Below are 19,820 nucleotides of genomic sequence, written 5' to 3' on the forward strand. Positions count from 1 at the left end.
AGCTACTTTCTAATAAATTTTTTTGCTTCTAATGTACCCATGTGGCAGAAGCATTGTGATGCTCATCAGGGCTGTGCAGTGGCTCAACACTGGGGTCAATCACTACCTGAGCGCTAGTCCCAGCAGCTCATTTGCCTTTTCTGCCTCTGTTGCCCTGTATTATAAACTCAGGGATAATGGTTAACTACCTCATGGGTGTTAACAAAGATTAACTGGTTAATGTTTGTTAAGTACTCCAGGATCCAGAATTTGCTTTCAGTTCTAAAGGCATAACAACCTTCAAGAAAACCAAGGATATATATGAGAGAAAAGATTTCCTGGATGTAAGTTACAGGTGGAAATGGGCTTCAAGGAAGAGCTCAGAGGGGACTGCTGGGGTCTGCTGGGAACCAGCCTGGTCAGGAGCCCAAGCAAAGATCTGCATAGTTTGCAGTGCTATTACAGTACTACAAGCTGTCAAAATAGTCTTGAGGATGAGAGTCTTACTGATGCCTTAGTATACCTAAACCAAAAACAGTAAAAAGAGAATTGTTTCTTCAAAATACGCATTAGTTTGACTTGCTCTCTGTGTTTACTGAAGCTATTCATTTGCAATCGTATTAGCACTGAATTGAAAAATCAATAGCTCTTGAACCACCAGCTTTACAAGGTGAACAGCCAAACACTTTATCCTACAGACAAAGCACAGAGAAGAGATATGGCAACAGGAGCCAGGCAAGAGCACAGTCTTTTGTTTTCACTGACTGCCTGAGAAGTTTGCCAAGAGCATCAGACTCTCACTTTCTCCTTCTTTTCTGATATACCTTTCCTTCTCTTCTTTCTTTCCTCCCTTGAGGTACTCTGCTCCCCTTTCCTGCCCCACCCCAGCACTGACCCTTCTTCCCGCCTTCGCTGCACCCCATTTCACCTGGCCATTCCCTCTTTTACCCTCGCTCTCACGCTCTGTGGGTTTACTTGATTTCTTTGGGGTGCTGCCTCCCACAGACCAGGTGATTATTGAGCAATGTAGGTAAGCAGAAGATGCCTGCTATTAGCAAAGCCTCAGCAGCTCATCATCTGATCTCAGACAGAGCAGGCCCTGTAGTAGGCGGTGATCTGCCGGAGATGTTTGCTCAGAGCGAGTCCTCTTTTGTAAAAAGCAAGCTGGTCTGGCTGTCCAGCTCTACTAGGAGCGGCTGCAGGAGTGGATACGGTCCCACATATCTGCTGACACCCTCCGACCTACCACAGGCCAGTAGCCCCTCTCATTCTGAGTGGAATGACTCTGATTTACACTAGCTGAGGAGCTGGCCTTGTTTTCGTTTGAACACTTGACTAGTTCTTAAAAACAAGGAATCTTCAACTGGTAGTGATACAGTGAGGAGTAAGCTTACTTATTTATTAACATTAATTTTAGCACAGTAGATAAGAATCAGCCTTGCTCGTGAGGATAAGGAGGAGGCATGGGGTGGGGAAGAGAGGTGCAACATGAGAGTCTCCTTGGGAGGGGAGATGGTTGCCTCCACTGTTTCACAGGCACAGTACTCCCCCTCGCCACTAAATGTACACTTCAATAAAAAGCCAAAGGTATGTCAGAAGTTAACTTGTAAAAAGGGCTGATCAGTGGAGCAAATCACTTCCAGGAAGAAGTATCTTTTGAAACTAAAATGTCACAAATGATACATGTGACAAATACATCATTGCTTCTCAAAAGGGTAACTTGCAACAAGCAAAAAGGTACAGCACTGATTACGTAAGCCAATTTGGAAAAGGAAACGGCATGTCTTTTAGCGTATCTTCACTGCAACCATTCATGGAAAAGCTATGAGAATAAAACTAGCTACAGACCAGACAACCTGAAGCACATATACGCAGGCTTTGCTTAATCAGGCCCCAGAAAGATAAGTCTTTTGTTTTCCCTATCAACAAAGAAGACATTACAAATCACACAATACAATATCAAACTCTATGTTATTCCAAAATGACAGTCAATTAAGTAGAAACACGCCGTATATTCAGAAGAACAAATGAAATAGGCTAGGGATCACTATCAAAGGACTTTTGTTTTCTTTTGTTTATTAAATAGCAACTGTATTATTTACTGCAGCTTTGCAAGCTAGCGAGCAGCTGGGTGTAACACATTGCCATGCTGTGTAACCTCTCCTTATGCTTCGTTAGACTCCTTATCAGGACCAGAAGAAAAGAAATCTCTCTGTTATGCTTTTCCTGTGGCAAAGGAAAAGACAAGATGATGACTTTCCAGCTCATTTCACTTGTACAACGTCCTCATCAATCACCATGGGGTAGGTCTTTGTTATTTTCACTGGAGGACTGTTCTTAGCTTTCTGTCACAATAAAGCGTGACTCCACTAACTCGCGAATCAAGGTTACCTCCAGCACATTTGTAAAAAAACAAAATGCAACCGTAAGGCTAAAGGCTACTCCTGAAACATTTTCCAGCGTCCCAGTTTCACAGACTTAAACCTAATCTGAATTGCGTTTAAGCTCTTCTCATTGAAATGAAGATTAAAGCCTGAAACACTCAGAGCAGTTGAGGTAAGGAAACTAAACTACCCATTTCATCAAGAACCAAAACTTTTCTGCTTGTTTTGCGACTTTCTGCTCCAGAAACCAAGTAAAGAAACTGTGGTTTATTTTTATTTTAAACTCTCTGTCAAGTATGCATCCCTTTGCAGTTTTGGTTCACTATAGCCCACGCAGCTTGGCCTCTGTTCTCCTTTTCCTATGTATGTCTTCAATAAGCCCTATAGACATCAATACAAATTATGTGAGCAAACAAAAAGCAAAAAAGGGATATATTCTAATCAAGGCAATAACATAATCAAAAATGCTCTGTACGATGGTCTCTCCTCCCTTCACTTTAGGTTTTCATATGTTTGCTCTTTTTTGGTCTGTGCTCTTTCTCACTGAACGAGAGTTATACACAACATAATATTGTAATAACAAGCATATGGCTCAAAGATCACTGTTGACTTTCTCAAGTCTCAAATTAGACATTTGTATTTAAAATACATGAAAGACATCTGTATACTCTTTCATTAAACGCATTTTACATTTGTAATATCCTACGTATTCTTTTGGAACCATTTCCATTAAAATGCCGTGTCTGTGTTTGGATAGCAAGTATTTCCTTTGTAACACTAAGGGAGGAGTAAGCTACTGTCAAAATTTCTCTCTCAAAAGTCCTTGCTAAAATATTACTCTACTTGTCAGAACAGGAATATCCAAAGTTAATTGCAAATGAAAGAATATTTTAGAATGAATCATAAACTTGATGTTAAAAAAAGGCAACGTACTACCATGCCTGTGCCCCTTTCTTGCTGTAAAACTAAACGAAAAACGACTCTGGCCTTTGCATCCACAGAATATTGTAACATTTTGGAGCCTTCTGAGATTCCTTAATTGCAGTTATGCAACAGAACTGTCATATCCTAAAACAAAGGACAAAAATTCAGCAGCTGAATTTATTGGTTTGGAACAGAAACGCTCTTAAAAGATGGCTAACATGTCTTCTTCATTATTTTTGGCATTTTAAAGTTACAGTGCAATGCTTTCTATTGCACAGATCAAAGAAACAGGACATTTTACAAGTATCTAACATTTTTTATGTTGCAGTTTGCAAAGTCACATATTTAGCAGCAGCAAAAACTCTTGAGGAGCAACTTTCTCTACAATTAATCAACTAATTCCAATGGGCTCTTTATCGAATGTTTACTGTTCAACATCAATAAAGATATCATGCTACGGCTTTTAATGAGGTGGCCAGAAAGGTTAAAAAAAAAAAAAGTTTCTCTTAAATGGGTATTCACAAGGGTCAAGATTTTCAAAGGCAAATGGGATAAATGCTGTGGCGAGAACAGTTACGATTTAAAATAATTTAATAAATCAGCCTGTTAAACCTGTGATCTGCAGAGTTCTCTTCCATTTCTGCATCTTTTTACTATGATGAGCTACTACAACGCAGCTTTGTAAATAGCCAGGAGTCTGGCTCCAAAGACAGAGGCATTGCTCACGCATAAGTTTTGGTCGGACGCTACTTCCTTCATCTGACAAAGCATTCAAAGAGAAGCAAAATACATGCTAATGACTAATCTGAGACTACAGAAACAAGTTTCAATTCTTCTTTGCTCCGACTTTTGAATGCATCCGGTCAGTAATAATGGATACCAACTGATTCTCCTCCATTAGAATCAGCTAATTTGCAGCCTTTCAACCTGACGTCACATAAAGTCGCAGCGACCTGTTTACATAAAATTAAGCAGAAGCTTAAGTGCTCTGCTGGATCAGCACCACTGCTCCCTTTGGGGTTTGTCTTTTAAGGCCTGACACTGAACCAGAAGGCTCAGGTATATATTCCAACATGATTTTCAATGTTTTATGTATACCGACATAACTGTCAGACTGGATAAGTCTAATGTTAACAGAGAAGTCAAAAATTCCCTAAAATAATGTTTATGAGTTTTTAAATAAGGCTTCCAACTCAAAAATTAAGGACAGATTTTGATGTAGGAACTTGAGCCTTTCTAATTTTCTCTTATTTAATTGCAAATTGTTCATGCTTTATATGAAAACAAATGAAAGGCTGCTTGTGCACCAGTGCTAGCAGCATTGCACCACACTCCCGCCTGGAGTAGCCCCACGTAGCCAGCAGTTACACCATAGAAGGATTTGACCTATTGGCATGCTCTAGAGCACTGACATGGGCAAATATTACCCCAAATCAGGTCTGCTTTATTAAAACTACAAATAAATGGATCATTTTCATTTCTAATTATTATTCCCTGGCTGTCTCACAAAGAGTCAACACCAAACAGTATTTCTATTATTTCACTCATGAGTCCGTTCTTAATTTTCTGTTTTCTGGCAGCTGCTTGCTAACTTACTAATAATGTGCATCTTTGTTTGGACTTCTTAAAAAGAAGGATAGTCTCAAAATGGAAGAGAGCTCATTTTATTTCACTTTGAAACCTGAGCAACTTGTAACACGAACCGTATGCTGCTTACAGAGCACTGACATATATAAAGGAAGCAGTTGTGTAAATGTGTGAAGTGGAGGTGGTGGGGAAAGAGCAGAGCAGAGGAGAAGCACTGTTTCAGACAAATAATGCTGATGTAGGACCGGATTATCACGACTCATGTTTAACACTGTACTGTGTAAAGGCCAGCATTTTACACAGTAAAGGAGGACCTACTATGGTGGGCACTGTACAGTCAAGAGTTTTCACAAAGTCTCTTCCATTAAAAGCTCACAAATAAAATGGACAAGACAGACCCCAGGTGGAGAAACAGTGTGACGTTTCCATGATATTAATTTTTATGGGAATAGACTCAGTTATGAGGAGATAAGCAAAAAGGAAAGAAAAGTGATGGGGAGAGAAGTTGTGGAGGGAGGGAAAGAACAGAAGGTAAGAGTTTTATACAATGTAAATATAGAGTGAAAATGAGGTGAAATAGTGAAGGGAGAAGGGAAGGAAGGACGAAAGGAAGGAAGGAAGGAGCTGGAAAAACAGATTAGCACAAGCAGAGAGAAATGGGTTGAAATCCCTGGGAGTGCTTGGAGCATTGGAGGGTTTTGCTTGGGCTGCCGCCGCGGCTGCGTGGTGCTGGCTGAAGCCACCGGCAGGTTCTTCACCGCAGTCTCATCCCTGATGGGAAGGGAGCAGATGGGAAGGGAGAGGAACTGCTCTGGTTCTGGTATCTGCAGTGGGGTGCGGGACGGGGGCTTGCCGCACGCATGCTCCCAAAGACTGGGAAGGAGGGAAAGGGGGAGCCTCGGCCGGTCCCATTTTATTCTCTCCTAACGACTGCCACAGCCCGTACTCCAGCTTCACCGTGTTTGATGCTGCAGCTGAAATATAAGCCTATGGGAGCCTACATATGTGTGTAGGTGTGCATTTATGTTTATACATATAAATACAACATACACTAAACTACTCTATAGCCCCAGGAGGAGATTTGGGGGGGGGGGTGTATGAATATATGTATGTATGCATATATCTATATACACACACAAAAATAATTAAAAAAACTTAAGGCTAATTTTAAGTACTACATATGAAAATACGCAAACGAAGTTCAGTCCCTATGCATTTGTATGGGGCTTTCTTCTCTGGCACAGCGCTAAGTACATCTGTTACAGAAGAAAGAAGCAAAAACAACATAGCTGGATTAAATCAGCATGCCACTAAAGTTACACACTTCAAATTATTTTTTATTGTGGCATACAATAACTTGCATAAAAAGTCATTGGCATAAAATTGGCAATGACTTTCATTGGCATAAAAACAGTGGATATAGCTAGTGCAAGTGTATTACATTTATCTTGGGTCGATTGGAGAAAACATTTTTTAACAACTAATTTATTTGATTACTGTACTATCTTCTGTTAGCTACCATGTCTAGCTAATTAGCCACTACGTTGTCCACAGCCTCCTTATGAACTTTTTTGTAAAACCACTGCTGTATAGTCGCCATGAATAATTACGGACAGTCTGTGATTGTCCTGGCATAGAGAACCTGAGCTGCAATCCCTTGGGTTGGCTGTGACTGGAAAGGTATCATGTAGCCATGCTTCTCTTCCCAGATCAGCTGAGTTCAATTCTTAAGAGTCTGGAGTTCAATGAGAACAAATATGTTTGTCAGGGTTCCCAAATACCTGCTGCTTTGCAACTTGTGTCACCTTACCTCCTCTTCTCTGTCTCTGCCTGCTTATTCTGGGGTGAGGTATAGCACTGGGGATACGTAGATGCATAAGGGCTTGATTTCCCTCAAGTGCAGAAACCACTGCTGAGAAAGCAATTTCTGTCTGCCCCCCTCTAAAAATCAAGAGTGGCCCTATGAACATCTCCTTGCTGTCTCACACCTGCTGCAGTGTGACCTTCAAATCAGTGGTCAAAAGTAACATCTGGCTTGCAAGCAAAATTTAGAGCATGGATAAATCCAAACGCTTTAGTCTATTGTCTTGCTTGTGCTTTGCACGCACTGTGAACTGCAACATCTTTCTGGACGCAATCCTGGGAAATATGCTCTAGAGGACCCTGCTTGAGCAGAGAGGTTGGACTAGACGATCTCCAGAGGTCCCTTCCAACCTCAACCATTCTGTGATTCTGTGATTCTCTTAATTGCTTCAACAGTAGCATCTCATCTTTGATGAAGAGAAAGACAGCCTCTGAAAACATGACTGATGCTTCTGCCCATCACTGAGGCAGGATTATTTGCAGAGCATCCGCTCTCCAACACCATAGCACCACAGCGACACAACGGGAAGCTTCTCCAATACTCCCTGCTCCTAGGATCTGCCTTTGGCTCCGTGGCTGAGCAGTGAGGCACCACGTCTCTGCCACTTGGCCCGGCAGTCTAGCCCCACTTTTACATCTGCTTGAGAACTATTCCTACCGCACGCTCTCTTTCTTCCTTTCAGTTTCATCAAAGCATTTCACATAGCAATTGCTACCACATTGACGTTCCAATAGAAAAGCCCTAATAATCCAAGAGCACTAACCAAAATAGTCCAATAGCAAAACCTCAAATAACTCAAGAGCACTAAACAATATAATAATATGAAAAGCAATAATTCAACAGCAAGAACCCTAATACTCCAAGAGCATCTGAAGGGAATTCGAAGAGTAGGACTCGTAAGCTTTCTTTTTTTTTTTTGCAATACATCAATGTCCATCTCCACAGAATTAACAGAAATTAAATGAGTTGATAGTGACATTTCAATTCCAGCGTTCGTAATACTGCAGTTTTGCAATGACTCTATCATAAATTCTGTTCCACCAAAGAAGGAGAGAATCTCCATTCCTGACCACAATTTAGAATTGCTTCAGTTTCTTAATTCCCTTAAACTTCCTGAATAAAGATGATTTCTGGCCCTCCATCTATTGCAAACAATGGAGGCCCCCTGGCTTCCTTCTGACTTCAAAGGAGGACGCGTCCCTTAGGGACATACTGTACTGTGCCACTGCCTACAAGAATTTTGACCATAAAAGAAAAGTAGATTGAGATGTCTATTCAGAGAGTCTTTGACAGACATCTTCTCACAGTGACATTTGTAATTCAGTGTCATTGTTTTGAGAGACTAAAATTATTATTTCAGTCAGGTTGCTTTCATGCATCATGCTACAATGTTGCTTGATCACTTTCCAAACTGGAACAATTCAAAAAAATGTGAAGCGCTCCAATGACTTTAAACCACTCTACTCAGGACTGAGTGATTTAAAATCATTGGCATGCCTCACATTTTTATGAGCTCTCAGTTTGCAAGCAGCAGAGCTCTGGACACTCCTGGGCTAGAACGCTGCAAAAAACCAACTGTACGTTGTGGTCAGTTTGCAAATGTTCGCATTTGACTTTGGGAATGGTAAGGATTTGGTGGTATTTCACTCCACCATCATTAAAATCAGTGGCTGGACACTGACGATAAAAGTTTCAAGCCAAGGAAATAACTGTGCAGGTGCCCTATGAGAGAGCACAGGGCCTAGACAAAACAGTGCTGGCTACTTTGAAGGAGTCACGGTTGACCAGCGGGCAGGCAGCGCGAAAGGCAGCCGTGGGCACAGCCGGGGGACAGCAGCTCCCTACCAGCACGAACCCACGGGTGTCTGCGTCCTGCTAACACACTGTATTTTGCAGCACCCTGGCCTGCGCTGTCTCTTCACTCACATCATGACTCTCCGCGGTAAGGTCAGGCCTTACATTACCACCTGTGCCACTGCACCGAAGGAGACGCGGCTGTGCCCGCTGCATGCAGCAGCAGTCCAGGGAAGCGCTGTCACCACCTGTAGCAGCGGGAGCCACCACCACTTGCAGAATATCCTCTTTTTAAGGGTTAGTCCCTTCAGGAGTTGCCATTTGTGCAGAGCAGCTGCTGCCTTTCCACGCAGCAGCGTGACGGCCGAGAGCAGGATAAGAGAGGAAATAATGGAAGATGTGCAGTTGTCTCCCACAATAACATATCAGTTCGGTCATTTTGTTTTTCATGCATTTATAATGACAACTTTTCTTTAATTCATCAAATGGCTTCAGAATAAGATTTGCTGGAAAACCCTGCACAAAGAGCAAGATCTTTTGCAGCCATAAACTGGAACTGTTTCACTGAAGCTGAGGGATTTACACCCCCTTTTAGCAGTTGGGGATCTGATCTATTATTTGTGGACCCCAAATTCCTCATTAAGCTTTGCTTCTTTCCTTCTGACAAAAGTACTGGCAGGAAAATTTTATTAAAAACTCTTTTCGTAGTATGCTGCTTACTTACTAATTTGAGCAGGCTCTTTTTTAGTGCAATTGCTCTTAAAGGAGCTACTTTTAACTTGGTGTTGTTAAATATGGCAACACTCTGAAGACTGCCTGTACTGCAGGGTTTGTTTTCCTGGAATATCTCGCTTTGTTTTCAGAACTGCATGATTGTGTGACATCTGCTCCACATCTCAAATGTGATCGGCTGAGTAGGTACAACTGTGGCAGATGGCTGATGACTCACCTCATAACACTGAATGCTGCTTTGCTTTCTGAGAAGCAACATCTTCATATTAATTGTCTAAGTGTCACACAAAGATGTGATACAGTCTGCCTGGGTTGCTGGCAGGTAACGTAAGTTAGAGGATGCAATATTGCAACTGAATATTTCTCCAGTTGTGGCACAATGGCTTGGGGTAGTACTTTAAAATTTGATTTAGGCACTTCCAAGCTTTCACCTACTGATATCAGGTAAATTCACAAAAGGAAATTAGGTTCCTTTGTTGTAGCAAAATCTGGATCCCTGAATCAGAGATCTAGGCTTCCTATGCAAAAGGGAAAGAGGGTAATAATACCCAGAAAAGTCATTCACTTGAGTGAGGATTCTAGAAAGAGCAGAGAAAAGGATTTATATTAAACCTTGTCACCTCTGCGACTTGGCCGCCCTGTTCCAGACTCGGGGAACACCATGAAGATTCGCAGACTACCGACCGGGACGGAGGTCTCTCCCACTCTTCCAGCACCCCATGGCAGATAACGCATGCACCCAGCGTACCAGAGCCCTTGCTCGGTTCCCCTCTCTGCTGACTGTCAGGCTGAAAGCATACACAGCCAGTGTGACTTGCGTAGGTTAAATTCTGATCAATCAAAAGAAAACTACTACAAGAAGCCACAAGTTTACTTACCGAGACATTAACTGGCAAAGTTAACTTTGTTCATTACTAAAATTAAAGAACCTTAGCAAGTTTGTTATCCCTCCTCATTCTCAGACCCTTGGCCTGGCAGAACAAGATGACCAGAGGGAGCTGCAAAGCACCATTCCTAAACCACTCAATTTACAGCTTTATATACCAAACTATCTCATGCATATATTAATTTAAAGTTAAATATGTTCACATACACTAAAATAGCTTAGGTATATCTAACTTAAGTGGTTAAACGTCAATGCATTTCCATGCACATGATTTCCATATTAAAAATGTAATTAGGGTTATAACAACCGTATCCATATCTTATTAAAATCCTTTAAGAACAAAAACACTTGCCAGCCTCACAAGCATCTTGTCAAAACGTGGTCACTCAGCTTAAACATGTTTCAGTCCCCAAAATTAACATATCGTAACGCTTTAGTGTCCTATTAGCCGGTTTAAAAAAAAAAAACAACAACAACCCTTTTCGGTGGCCGAGACGCGTCAGTCCTACTTCCACTACCCTTATGTCAACTAATAAAAGCTCTAAATGAGCCAAGTCTCTCGGAGGCTCAACTGCTTACGCCATTAACGTTACCAAAGACCCATGTATGACTAACAGCTGTGTCTTAAGGAAACTGAACTCATACCTTCCATTTCCAGAGAAACTGCCCTAAAGTTAAAGAGTATCCCAGGAAGGAAGGAGGGGAGGAGAAGTTGGTTAGGCAGGAAAGAAGGAAGATTTTGTCACTGTTGATTCTGATTCATCCTGTATAGAATAAATATTAACCAGATATGACAGAGAAAGCAAACAAGAGTGAGCATGACTATAATCCAGTAGCTACAAAGACAACATTAACTAGATTAAGGATTGGAAGGCAGGTCTCCTCTTTCCAAGGTAAGTGACATGTCTATAAAGATTTTGAGTCATGTTCTCCATCTCTCCAGCCCAATGAATACTCCATTGTAGAAAAATGGAAGAACTTCAGTAGAAACGACTGAAAGTACCTCCTTCTAGAATGACTTGATGGCCGGAGCTATAGCCACAGAAAAGGGCCATGGCATTGCACTCACGAGCCTGGAGACAGGGAGGGGACCTGAACATGTATGTCCCACATCCTCTGTGAGTAGTCTAACCACCAGGCAATGACACAGAAAAAATGCCTCTCTTCCATCATCTTATGGGCCATGACAGATATGTTGCAAAAATACCCTCTCGGGTGACTCAGGCCAAAGTGCACCTTGTTTATTCTCAAGGCTTTAGACATGAGAAAGACCTTGCTGAGCAGCATTAACACTAAAGCCTTAGCTGTGTTTAAATGATCGATACAGTTTCCTTCTTTGAACTACTACAGTTGGACTGCTATCTGCTAAACACAAAGACAAATTTGTAAAATGGTACTGTTGTCACTTCAATTCTTTGACAGTTAAAAACCCTGAACACGCCCCAAACCAGCAAAAGCAGAACCCCAAAATAAAATGGTTTGTAATGATGGCAGTTATTTCACATCGAAAAGAGCTTTTGGGGCTGATATTTCTCGCACAGTAATTTCATGTCATTCAACTTCCACTAACAACCGTTGAGTTTACACCGTGGTGCCCATGAGGAATATCAGACCCTTCAGCTTCGAGCTCTCCAGAGCTTACTCAGCTCATTTGCTACCTCTGTATTGCTGACATGCACAGAACTTTAACAGATGGTCTTACAATACTGGCAGTTGTTTTGTACTGTGCAAGTGGTGGGGGGAAATACTCTACACAAATTGTATGCAATACTCGAAAATAAATGAAGTACAAATCCCTATTAACCCCAAAAGCCAAACTATAAAAAGTCAGATTAGTCATTTACCGATGTATGCGCTCTGGGTTAAATGTTCAGTTGCTGCAAAATGGCACTATTTCCCTGCAGCCAAAAGAAATACACTTTCAGTCAGTGTCTACTAGGAATATCGGTAAAGGCAGTATCATTAGAAAGGTATCAAAACGCATTAGGAATAAGTCCTGAGAACCCTCCTCACGTGATCAACCCCAACTGACTGCCAGCAAAAAAGCACCCGCATAAACTGCGTGTTTTCAGGATAAGTTACATAAATAATCAAGCAACGAGGTACAAATTAAGCTAAATGAATCTCGCCTTTTTCCTGTGCTGAACAGTACTCATAAAATAGCATGTCAGCTACTGTGCAAATGTTGAAATCAACAGAGACGACTAAGTAAACAGTAGTTTTACATTTTTCCTCACCCATTTAAAAAGAGCTGCACATATCACAAGCTGAGTTTCACTCTCATTAATTTCAGTGGCTGCAGTGTGCCAAAAAGGACAGAATTGCTACTCCTTGTTTTTGTGCTGCTAAATTTTGCTCTTTTATTATGCCAAATTATCAGCTATATCAACTGGGTTGAACTAGTCAACCGTGTATGCTGAATAGTGCTTTTCAAAAATAAAGACAGCAGTTTTCTTCACAAGTACATAATCTCCACAAAATGCATGTTTGCACATGTACATTACAACTTACTAGTGCACATTTAGAACAGGATTTCAGAAGATCACAAGAAGAGTTTTAATCCAATACTCACCTCTTCTATTCACTTTAAACTAAATGGAACTAGAAGGACACTTTAGGGGTTTGGGCATCAGTTCCCATTCTGGTCAACTGATTTAGGTACACAGTATGTTAGCTACCTTGTCTGCTAATTTCATAAAGTTAGTTACATTCAAATACAGATCCCTTTAGCAACTTGGCAGCCCCAGAAGAGGGGAGAATCCTAAAAGTATTATCATAAAAGAGCCTTTCCAACCCAAGTCTTCTGCTGGGGCTGAATAAGGGCTGTATCCATTTTTTTTATATTTTATTTTATGCACCAAGGTTGCTTACAAAAACATAGTGGCTGGAGCTGACCGCTGTTATACATTTGTGGACTTTGACACAAGCAAAAAGATATCTATCAGGCTTATGTATAATTTTATATTGAAAGATCAAACAACTCCTAAGTCTGAAGCTGTTAACAGAACCTATTAAAATAGCTAAATTTCAGATAGGCTTCATGTTTTCTTTTCCCACCTCTTCCCCTCAGGATTCCTGCCAGACTAAGATGACACAATGTATCTCCAGAAGTTCTTATACAAATGCAAAATAATCCTTCCTTGAGAGCATAAATTATTTCTCATGGTGAAGAAAGAAAAACAAAAGAAATGTTAAATAGGTGTAGCCAAAACATAGGAACATCAGTGCCTCTACTTCTGTTCTCAGGCTTGAACTTTTTATCAAACATTTCAAGCCATGATCCCTGATGTAGCACTTCACTATGAAATTCCCAGTAGAGGAAAAAGGGGATTTGGAAAACCTATTTTCATACCAGCAATACAAGCATTTCCTATCTTGGGAAAAGGTCCTCCCTTGCAGATGCAGAGCATGAGATGTCCCGTGATGGGAAAACTGCATGATCATCCTGCCCGGTACGGAGAGCCTTTCCAGCTTCCCCAACAACCTGCCCTGCTGCGCCAGGCACATGGCAGCAGTAGCCCACTGGAGCTCGACCCCTCCTCCGTGGGTACTGAGCCCAAGCCCCCTCCCCATGTGTCACTGGTGAACATCTCCTGCTCTTGAGAAGAGTAGGCACCTTTCTGGTCAGAGGGACATTAAATAAAAGCAGTCTCTTGGGGACCCCACGAAAACATACATACACGGACAAAGGAGAAGCGTAAACTATTAATAACGATCAAAAGATAAAGGTGAGGGAACAAGAGCACAGGATTTACAATTTTCCCCGTGGTCCATCTTGTCCATTCTAACAATATCCAGCACTTTAACAGGCACCTCTTAGAGAAGGTTCAAGTAGTCTTGGACTAAAGAGTAATGGAGTAATTTGCTTACAGCCACAAGCAGAGGTCATTCTTACTGATTTGCAGTGCCAAATTTGGTAGGACTGCAGTAAATCAGTTGAGAGTCAGGGGACTTATAAATCTAAAAGAGAAGAAAACAAGTACAGGATTCCCACATGGAGGATCGATCCATCAGTTACTGAATACAGAACTTCGTACTTCACTGCAAGCCCTGATCAGAGCATTACTCAATTTTAATACGGCAGAATCTGAGGGAAGCGCAAGGTAGTTTGCCTGAGCAAGGTCTTCCCTTTTCCCTTTTTTCCCTTTGTCCTTCCTATGGAATATTTCTGAAAGACTATCCCAAACCTTTCCTCTTAAATACCTTTATAGTTTCAGTAGGTACTCCAGGCTCTGGAACTTTATCCAAATAAGTAGTCAAGTCTTGATCCACGTGTTCAAACACTAACGTTAACTTGGTCTCTCTGTCTGTTCGTGACACGGTGCACACATCAAACAGTCTGAGAGGAGGAAAAAGAAAAAGGACGTAAGTACACAGGAACCAGTAGAGCCATTCCTTCCAGCACACAGACGTATATTTAAATTTCTTATAGTATACAGAAGGGGAAAAAAGAACTTTCCAAAGGCAGAGTAATCTTTGAGCTCTTGATTCATCAGATAACTATTGACGACGTCTGATTCCTCTTTCATGTGGGGCTCCTAAAACAGGATTAAGCATTAAGAATTCATCAGATGATAAAAGTAAAATGATTATAGGAAGGGAAAATATTTTTTGACAGAGCAGCCAGGCTTAATATAGAAAATAATTTGATATTTATCCATGTTCTCTGCTTCATCAACCGCACTTCTTCTTTTTTACAAAAATAGAAAAACAAATACAGTAACATTTTTGAGAAACAAAGATACAGAGTGTTCACACACACCTTCAGTTTCTTTCCACACAATTCCCATGTTCACCCTTACATGTCTTTAGAATTAAATCCTCTTTGGTAGACACTCAACTTTTGTGCTGATTACGCTTGCAATTTTCTAGAAGCAAGTTATATCATCAGAGTCAGGATACAGTTTAGAAAAAACTTTATGCAGAAGGTGCCACTGCTAAGAGAGCCTTCTTTTCTCATTGCTTTTTGTCACTTTATTAGAATTTCTTAATCATTCCACCTTGTTGAACAACACCAAATTCCAGTTACTTGGTCTCATTCGCAAAACTCTTTGGAATGTCACATTCCTATCTGATTATTTTCTAACGTTCTCTCTTTTTCATTAGGATTCCTCCCATTTTCCCCATTTCACCTATCACATTAGCTTTAATCACCTTTTTCTCTTTTTCACAAACACCTGTCCCTCCTTCTGTGCTTCCCCTCCTTCAGAGAACTCACTCCTATCATCAAACCAGGAACCATCACCTTCACACTCCTTTCTCAAGTCCCGCTTCTGCAGAATCACAATAGAAAACCGTCTACGGATGGAGGGAAGAGATTTTTCCCTGCTCTCATAGTCTACTAATGCATGTATTCATTTAGTTTTAAAATTGTACAGATCAGATTGTTTCCCTCTAAAGTGAAGCAGCAAATCAACTGCTACTTTTATTAGGTGAGAGTAGAGTTAACAAAAATGTAAGTATCGTTATTGAGAAAAGAAGACTACATAGTTAAACTGAAGAACGTATCATTGATAACACTTGAAAGTAGCACTGAAAACAGTGCTTATTTTGGTCAACATCACGCAGCTATGTTGTTTTATTACATGTGGTTTTTATCCCCATACTTAGAATAACTGCTTATTTACTTTGTGGACAGTGCAAGATTTCTGATAACTTTATCAAGTAATATCTTTGCTCTTAGTCCTAGGAACAATTCATATGCCGGATTTGTAGCCAACAGCTCAGGCACAAAGCCTTGGGGGCCATTACTTTTTAAATAGGTCATCTGAAAAACAGACTAGGAAAATATTTTGCATTAAGTTTTTAGTTCTTATCTTAAATCTTGAACTGTTTCACAAGAGAAAGGAAGGCAACAATTGGCATAACTGTCTGTGAAGGCTGCAATCAAAGTTTAAGAGAGTATTATGCTTTACTCCATACGTTATAGATCTAACATTTCAGGGCTCGGGTCCCACTTTAAACAGCATTTGCTATATCATATTTGAATAGACAAATTGCTTATTAGACTTCATGTTTTGAAAATGAAGGCGTGCACATTCCTTTTTGCTTAAAGTTTTTCAGTGAGCAACTACTGAACCACAACCTGAAAAGTCATGGCAGTTTTATAAATAAGTATCTATATATAAGTATACCCTTTGCACAAGTACGGGCCATTTCAGGTTTTGGTGTGTTATCATTCACTGGAGAAATGAGGGGATGGAAATAAATATGGGGTGAATGTTACAATTTTGGTTTTTTTCGATCCATGAAGTTCCTTGCTTTATTAAATTAAAAACAATCAGGAAACAATCTAATAGTCTTTGAGACTACCTCAAAAAATAAGGAAGTCTTTAACTGGTGTTCCGCAGGGAAGCGTGGGATAAAAATCTGCTTTATAATGAAACTGAAGAAAAGGATCTATTTTCTACAAACAAGACACATTTGAAGACACTGACAATACTGCTCAGATTTTACAGGTCTAATAATCCAGCTTCACTACGTGTGTCAAAAACCCCACTGTTGTTCAAAGTTCACTACAGAAATAGCAGTGTGTTTGCTAGGATGCTGCCAACCAACAACAGAAGGAAAGATGGAGCAGCAGGCGCGCGCACACAGATGCGGTCACATCCTCAGCAAATCCTCAGTAAACCAAAGCAAGTCAGTTAAAGCAAATGGAAAATTTATACCGGCTGAGAATATCCCTCTCTTCTAAAATCACCAGGGAAAAAAATTCTCTTTCATACTGATGGGATATAAACTGGGCCCCAAACAATTTACAGTTAACAGTTCTTAACTGTGACTATTTATATTTTACAGAAGTAGTTTCTTAGAGGGTCCATCTTTTTGGGAAGTTGAAAGAGACAGTTTAACTTTTTTTTTTCCTAAAGATATTCACATTAAAAAAGCCAATAATTGAAATCAGAGTGATTACCTCACAACCTCTACTTCTACTTTGCTAAATTTTCTTCAGAATTTTCCAAGACAAAGCTTACAGGCTGCGGAAGAAAAATGATTTGAGAACTGGAACTAGAGGGTATGGAGAGTGTGTCACCCAACCTCTTCTGAAAAAAACCTTAATCTGTGCGTATGAACAAATATCACTTAAATGAGTATGGGATCAAAGTGACTTTAACAGCAAATGTCCCAGCACATTTCTCACACAGAGAAATAATATTCTCTTTATGATTCTCTTATTGGACCATTATACAGAAGATAGATGCCTGGTACAGAGTAAAATCAGTTTTGCGAAAAGTCACACACCACCCTGAAAAGTGAAATTTCCTCGTATTTGGCTGGAGGTTTATAATCTGCAATATATTTATATAAATCAATGTGGAATGTAGCCGGACTGCCTATAACCCCAACACATGCAAATAGAGAGGAGCCAGACAGGTCTGAACATCTGAACATAAACACTGGAAAATATTTCCAACTGTATGATTCCTTTGTGTTGACCTACATTTACCTAAAAATGTTCTAAAACACCTTTTTTGCCAGGTATTTAATACACTGGCAAAATTATCTTTTCAACTGTAGCAGAATTATTATTCTATTAAAAAAAAAAGGAAAAAAGATTTCGCTGTGTAGGATATAGAAACAACATATAACTTCCAACTCACTTTAGAAGAAAGCAAATGCTGATTCTCTTAAATTCTCATGTGCATGGCTTATTTTGATTCTGGTGTTTTTAGGCACTGCAAAATTAGGAACTCAAAGGAGTGCAACTCTAGTCACCTATAATCACACCATTGAGCAAAAATGATGCATCTTTCACTTTTATACACCTTTTATGTGAAATGAGAAGTGCTTTACTGTTAGTAATAAAAACTCCTGATCCTGCACCAGGCTGGGTAGAAAGCACAGAGTTGTGTTTACTCACAGAAAATACAGCTGCTGCCTTACAAAGATAATTATTAAAAGCACTGCTTATGTAAGTAAGTCCTTGATATTACAAAAAGTAACATCTGGCACTGCCTGTGCTAGTCATCCCGGAAACGAGAGCATGATACAGCCTCTTTACTTGATAGCTTCCATAGGGATAAGACTAGTTTTTACAAATTATATTCTTTTACATCCACTATGAGAAAACCACCCATACACACCGTTCCACAGAGCTGCCTTCTCCAGTTAGGATTAACCCCGCCGCCTGCGCTGTGCTTCTTTCGAGCCATTTCCTCACCAGTTTTTGTATGTAACTGTTAGACGTTGCTTCTCCGGCACAGGCAACAGCATATGGCCTTTTATTTAAAGAGTTACTTTGTGGACGCTGTCCTAAGTGAAGTAAATCCACCTCAATTAATACAGGATTTCCATACTGAACACTTTGTAAACACAAGCCCTGCCCTTCTATTGTACTTACAAAAAGAAACGTTTGAATTATTTGATTACAGTAAGATCCGCTATGGGAAATCCTGCAAGCATTTAACAAGATGTTTGGCTGGAAATCATACACGGCCTGATGAGTCAAGCCGAATTTAGACGCTGGTGAACAGATATTTACTGAAGACCTGTCTTTTACTATAGACATTTTTTCAAGCTAATTGTAGTAAAGTAAAAAAGCTTACCACTTGCAAATCTATGTTTCTGTTTTGTTTTATATTTCTAGCACCTAGTGGCTCCTGCTGTAACCTAACAGAATATCTGCCTTTTTACAAAACCATGTTGCCTTTTGAACGCAGAAAACTAGATGATACATCTTCAAGTCTTTGTAGCTCCTGTATGTAACCTGACAAATGCAATCTCACTTTGTCTTTACAATATACAGTGTGAACGCTAAACGCTTTTAAAAGAAATGAGCCAATTTGCAAGTTCCTTTGAAAACTACTGAATCTTCTCCAACTGGTGCTAATTTGGTAGCTGCTTCTAGACCGCCCTTAATTGTTACTGGACTTGTTTCTGAGATGCTCTGTGCGACTGCTCTAAAGTTCCTCCTTTTCAAGTGGAATAAACATTTTTTTCCTGAGCCATTTTTCTGGTGATGGAGATCAAAACCTCCGGTTCAAGCCACCTGCAAGAATCTGAAATACCAAAAAAATCTGACACCAAGACCTGAAAAACTGTAGGATATCTGCTCCCCTGACTACGGTCATACAGATGAGGAAGTACAACTGGAAAATTAGCCAGAATAGAGTCAAAGGGAAGACCAAAGAATTAGACAGTTGCTGCCAAAGCATCCACAGGCTTATTGTTATTTTTATTGCAGTAGGACTAATCCAACACGAACAAAGATCCTGTTACTGTGCTGGTCACTCACAGCACTGAACAAAAAGACAGTCCCTGCCCTCAGAAAGTTTTCAAATAACATGGATTTACTTTAATTTTCTTAGGAACAGTCTCTGCCTAGCTGCTTCCTGGTTTATACATGACAAAGAACGAACTGGAGCCACTGATTTATGAGAAGGCAAAAGGTTTAAGCAAACCATGGTGTGGTAATTAGTGGCATAGGAATAAGCTACGGTTCGAAGACTTTATATGTCTGGACAAAGTCTCAGAGGGAAAGAGTTTGGTGGTCTCAACCTAACTCTGAAAGATATTTATCCAGATGACAGAAAACCATGACAGTATTTATGTATGATTGACAGTGTTTGCACAAAAACCACAAGACTAAAATACCAGGAGTATTACAGGTCATGATTGAGGTGTATTGATGAATATGTGTGGGAGAGCCCAAATAGCTTCTGCTTTCACT

At 40.3% G+C, this 19,820-nt stretch overlaps 1 protein-coding gene across 5 annotated transcripts in view; it reads right to left on the minus strand.

Annotated features, from left to right (window-relative positions):
• CDK6 (cyclin dependent kinase 6) overlaps positions 1-19,820 on the minus strand; it is a 141,617-nt gene that overhangs the window by 94,056 nt on the left and 27,741 nt on the right. For all 5 annotated transcript variants that reach the window (XM_068934836.1, XM_068934840.1, XM_068934839.1 and 2 more), the window contains one exon: positions 14,354-14,489. In XM_068934836.1, coding sequence (XP_068790937.1) covers positions 14,354-14,489 — 136 coding nt within the window. The remainder of the gene's footprint in view (positions 1-14,353; positions 14,490-19,820) is intronic.

This window comes from Struthio camelus, chromosome 2, assembly GCF_040807025.1.
Source record: "Struthio camelus isolate bStrCam1 chromosome 2, bStrCam1.hap1, whole genome shotgun sequence".
Lineage (NCBI taxonomy): Eukaryota > Metazoa > Chordata > Aves > Struthioniformes > Struthionidae > Struthio > Struthio camelus.